At 46.2% G+C, this 5,378-nt stretch overlaps 1 protein-coding gene across 1 annotated transcript; it reads left to right on the forward strand.

Moving 5' to 3' along the window:
* The first annotated feature begins 280 nt into the window (after window positions 1-280).
* On the forward strand, window positions 281-2,725 carry LOC121140709 (PRAME family member 8-like). Its single transcript, XM_040746612.1, has 3 exons — window positions 281-567; window positions 1,038-1,625; window positions 1,908-2,725. The coding sequence occupies exons 1-3, from the start codon at window positions 281-283 to the stop codon at window positions 2,473-2,475; spliced, it is 1,443 nt and encodes a 480-aa protein (XP_040602546.1). The 3' UTR covers window positions 2,476-2,725.
* The last annotated feature ends 2,653 nt before the right edge of the window (window positions 2,726-5,378 follow it).

The following is a 5,378-nucleotide window of genomic DNA, read 5'->3' on the forward strand; positions in this document are numbered from 1 at the left end:
GCTTTTTTTGTAGTTTTATTTTGAGAAAGGTTTGCTCCTGAGTCTTTTGACATGGAATGCATGAGTCCATTATTACATAGAGAGGCTCCCATGCTGCCAGTGAGGGAGTCTGGCTTCCAACCACCAGTGAGGACCAAGTTGTTGACTCTACCACTGCCAGAGCAAATAAACTCTGACTTGAGTGGTTCCTGTGCTGGGTGAGGAAGATTTCTAAACCATGTCCTGAAAGTATGTTCTCTGAATTCATCCCCAGGACCTTTGTGACTGCAGACCTATCATGATGAGCATTCAGACCCCAGGCACACTCAGGAAGCAGGCAAGCCAGGCTCTGCTGAGAAATGAGGAATTGGCCATCTCTGCTCTGGAGCAACTGCCCATGGAGCTCTTCCCAGAACTGTTCAAAGAGGCCTTCAAAGACAGACACACTAGGATCGTGAAGGCAATGGTGGCAGCCTGGCCTTTCCCCTGCCTCCCTGTGGGGACACTGATGAAGACCCCAGACTTGGAATCCTTTCAGGCTGTGTTAGATGCAGTAGACATGCAGCTGGCAAGAAAGTTTCATGCCAGGTAAGCAAGGACCTCGTACTGTAGACTGGAGCACAGGGTACACAAGGAAGACACCGTGGGGTCAGGGAGAAGGGTGTGGAAGTGGCTCAGAGACATCTCATGGGATCATCACGCAGGGATGCAGGGTCTTGACAGCTATTGATCCCTTGTAGTAAGGACAGTGAGAGTGAGGATTTGAGCTTAGGGAAGATGGAGTCACAGTGCAGTGAGACCATCCCTGGCATTCCCACAGCCACTAATAACGGGTCTACAGAGGGAAGAGAGAGTAACTTAGTGCAAGTAAAGCAGTCAGGTCTCAGATGCAGCCCAGGGGAAGCATCCATAGCACAGGAGTTCCCATATTGGAGACTGATGCTGAAGTGACATAGTCCTTGGCAGGGGGAAGAGCTGAGATTGAGGATGTGCAGTGAAGTTGTCTCACTGTCTGGTCCTGTCATGTCTGCTGACACTGGACTCCATTTTACCCACAGGAGGGAGAAAATTAAGGAGCTGGATCTCAGGAAGGGGCGCCATGACTTCTGGACCATATGGACTGGAACAGAGGATGGAGACTGCTCAGAGAGTGGGGATGAGGAGCAAGTAGTGAAGGTTCTTCCCAGATACGCAGTGAGGCGGCGTCTGAAGGTCATAACTGACCTCTGCCTGAGACTCCGACTGGATGAAGAGCAAGCATATTTCTTGCAGTGGGCCCAGCAGAGAAAAGGCTCCCTTCAGCTCTGCTGTGTGAGGATGAAGATCTGGGCTCTGCCTCTGTGCACCATCAAGGACATCTTGAGTGTTTTCCATCCCCGGCACATTGAGGACCTGGAACTGAGCATGGGTTGGGACGTGTCCACACTGGCACTTTTTGCTTCCTGCCTTGGCCAAATGAGAAGTCTTCGCAAACTCTCCCTGGCACGCGCCTACAAGAACACTATCAGGACCATCAACAGGACAGCAGACAGAGAAGAGAAGTGTGTCAGGAAGTTGGTGTCTCAGTTCTCCAAACTGCACTGTCTGCAGCATCTCTCCTTGAATGGCATCTACTTTCTGAGAGACCACGTGAAACAGGTCCTCAGGTAAGCAACGACGGGGAGCTGGGTCAGCTAGCAGAGCAAACCTTTCTCTTTAACTAAGAATTAGCGGATGGGTGGTGCCTGCCTGTCACTGGGTCCACTTATGCAGACAGTTGGGGTGTGATTTGATGTAGAAGACTCCACTAGGCAGCACCCGGTATTCTTCATTATTCATATGTTCAATCTGACCTTGAGTCATGTGCCCATCTTGCTCTTTTTAAGCCCCAAGGTACACACTCTTCTCCATAAACTTTTGCTTAAACTAACTACGTTGTTTATCTGTAGGTGCCTGAGGAGCCCTTTGGAGACTCTCTCCATCACTAGCTACATTCTCTCAGAGTCGGACTTGAATTATGTCCCCTGTTGTCACAGCCTCTGTCAGCTCAAACATCTGGACATGAGAGGTGTGGTGTTATTGGCTTTAGATCCCATGCCTCTCCGACTTCTACTAGAGACTGTGGCACACTCTCTGCAGTCCCTGGACCTACAGGGTTGTAAGATGAAGGACTCACAGCTCACTCTGCTCACACCTGCCCTCAGCTGGTGCACCAACCTCACCAAATTCAATTTGTATGACAATGACTTCTCTGTGAACATCCTGAAGGACCATTTGCTGCACACAGCCAACTGGAGCAAGATGAATGGAGAGCAGTACCCTGCACCTCTGGAATGCTATGATGACTTTGGTTACATCGACACAGAAAGGTTCCTCCACATTTGTCTTGAGCTCATGAATGCACTGAGGGCCCAGAGGCAGCCCAAAAGGATTGTCTTTGCTACAGATACCTGCCGTGAATGTGGAATGCGTTGTGTCTATGACCTGGGGCCCAGACTTTGTCCTTGCTGGCAGTAAATAGGGAACATGACTTCCCAATTTATGTGCTCCCCTTCTGGGGTTTTCCTCAGCCCTTCAAATTCCTGCTATGTTCAGGGACTGGAATGTCTCTACCTTACTTCAAGGATCTACTTAATCAGGGAACTGTATTTGAAATCTTCAGTTGGGTTCTCTTTATTAATTGTGTTTTTAAAATGTCCTTATTCTGAACCATTGCATTCACAATTTTCTGTATATTGAAGCATCAATAAAATAATTCTGTATCACAGTTTTCATCTTCATTGGTGTCTTTCCTAAACACATAGAGAGATGGTCTTATGTTTAAATTCCATTATTGTTGTCTGGGTTCTATATATCAACTTATTTTAAGGCCTCTGGACAGAAATAAAAATGGGAACAGCTACATGTCTTTAACAAATCTATTCCTAATTGGGGCAGGTAGATACTGTTAACTGCTAGGGCACACTACCTCTCCAGGCCAGCCTGGGGAAAGAGAGAGACCCAGATCCAGAGGGATGTCTCAAAGTTTAAAAGCACAGGCATGGTGTTATTTCAGAGGGTTCAAGTTCAGTTTCCTGTACCCATATCAGGTGGTTCACATCTGCCTGTATGTCCAGCACCAGGTTATGGAATCTGCATGAACACCTGGATTAAAGTGCATCAAACCACACAACACACATATGCACTTGTGTGTCCCCAAATGAAAGTCAATTAAAAGTAAAGAAGAAACTAACCCATTAGCTAAAAATAGAGGTATACTCAGTGGAGGGATTACTTGTGAGTCCCTGGGTTTCACCTTCAGCTACACATGGAAACAAGAGACCATGGAGCTTGAGACTGGGGTTCAGCCTGTGTTGGACACTTGCACAGCTTGCATTGGGTGCCTGGGTTTGCTCTCCAGCACCATGGATAAACTAAAGAGTATGAGGGGCTTGGACACATAAAGTACTTGTAGATATAGAGTCAGAGTGATCAGGTGTGTATTTCACATAAACACAGTACTATTTAAGGGTCATATTTCAAGGTTTAGGTTTCATATGCATTGTGTTCTTTTCCAAGTACCTGCCACGCACTACACACCCATCACATAGCTATTCCTTGGTCCCTAGCTTCCTGGGATGTACCTCACTTGATAGTGCTTTCCTACCACACCTGAAACCCTCAGCTGGATCTACGAAGTCCAGTAAATGGGGCACAGTGTAGGGGAAAGCTCACATACCCAAGATACTTTCCATTCCCATTGGGGCATAGACAGGGTACTTGGGACAGGTGAGAAATAAAAGGAGAAGAGAAAGTAAATCTCTCTCATGGATGCTGGCCGCATTTCAGAGAACTTCCCATCTTCCCAGGTTCTCTTGTAAGTGATTTCTCCTGTTAATAAATATCCTTGTTTCCCCATTGCATTGATTCCTCTTCAGCTGGTGTCAAGTATCATGGGATTTAAGTTCGCCCAGCCCAGAGGTGAGTGCTCACCGGGCACCTGCGGGTCCGAGCCCCTGTCCTCCCCCCCCATGTCTCAGCATCCCCCAAAGCAGTATTTTCCCAAAATCTGCACTGTGTGTTCTTTCTCCTTCAAGCAGCCAAGCTTGCTCTCCTCAGCCTGCAACCAAGCTAGCATTTTCCCACCGCACTCCAGGAAGGACCACTGGACTTGCAGCTCCCCTGGCTCCATGCCCAGCACCACTCCCGCATCTGCCCACCAGTCCTATGCTGCCACAGGTTTTACCACCACAGCCTTCAGCTGTTTCCATGGACCCATTCCCTCCATTCTCGCCTGCCCCTCAGCATGTGGGCCTGAGTGCACTCCCTGGCTGCCTCACTTACCAGCACAGAACAGCACACATTGCTAGATCTTCCCTTGTTTGCTAATTTCTGTATGAGCTGCTGCTACAAATTGTCAGATTCCTTTTGGAGAACATTGATCTTTTGCAGAGGAAGTGTGTCTGGTGGTACACTTTTGCCATCTGCTGGTTAAGGATGCTAATTGCAGGTAACATTCCACTTTTCACCACAAACTATGGTGGTAAACGTACCATATTATATCATGATAGACAATTTAAGGATGCAGAACATTAGAGATCTCATTGCCACTGTGATGGATAATGCATTGGGAGACGAGTATGATATTTTTCAAATGTATTTGTGTCTAATGGTCGCAATTAGCCTCCTAATATATATAATCACATGAAAGAGGGTAAATAAAAGACAGATAATGGGAAAATTGTATTGATGATTTAAAAATTATAGTCAAAATTCGGAATCTTCAGGAAAAGGAGGAATTGCCCACCATAGTAGATTTCTTGGAATGAGAAGTAACCTATTTTAAAAGTGCAGATAAATAACATTATTCTAGAAGGCTTGGTGGATACTGATGGTGGCATCACTATTATTACTAAAGAAAATCAGCATTTCAGATGGCCTCTACAAGCAGTAAATATTCAATTGTTAGGGATCAGAACCCTATCTCAAGTAAAACAAAGTATGAGATGGGTTGAGTGTGTAGGTCCAGAAGGAAAAAGGGAAAGACAGGCCATAACTCACAGATATTGCTATAAATCTCTGGGGTCATGAGTTATTGCAACAATGGAATACCCAGGTTAACATTCCCCCTATGTCAGATATGAATCATAAATGAGCTGTTAGTGGTAGAAAAAATATTGTAAGACACTACAGCAAACCGACACCAAACATACAGGATGCTAGTGACACACCTACAGAGGAACCAAAAGCACTACCCTTAAAATTGGTACCAGATGAACCTGTCAGTGTAGGGCAATGGCCCATGCCCTCTGAGAAGCTAGAGGCTTAAGAAACACTAGTACAGGAACAGTTAAATGCTGGACATACTGAAGAATCAACTAGTCCATGGAGCTCCCCTATATTCGTTATCAAAAAGAAGTCTGGGAAATAGAGGATGGTTA

Source organism: Mesocricetus auratus, unplaced genomic scaffold, assembly GCF_017639785.1.
Source record: "Mesocricetus auratus isolate SY011 unplaced genomic scaffold, BCM_Maur_2.0 Super-Scaffold_100006, whole genome shotgun sequence".
In the NCBI taxonomy this organism is placed as follows: domain Eukaryota; kingdom Metazoa; phylum Chordata; class Mammalia; order Rodentia; family Cricetidae; genus Mesocricetus; species Mesocricetus auratus.

What these genes read in the sequence shown, in the direction of transcription:
- LOC121140709 (XM_040746612.1), top strand. Translation starts at nt 281, where the DNA reads ATGAGCATTCAGACCCCAGGCACACTCAGGAAGCAGGCAAGCCAGGCT. An exon ending in GCAAGAAAGTTTCATGCCAG is followed by an intron (nt 568 to 1,037) that starts GTAAGCAAGGAC and finishes TTTTACCCACAG; the next exon opens with GAGGGAGAAAATTAAGGAGC. An exon ending in CACGTGAAACAGGTCCTCAG is followed by an intron (nt 1,626 to 1,907) that starts GTAAGCAACGAC and finishes GTTTATCTGTAG; the next exon opens with GTGCCTGAGGAGCCCTTTGG.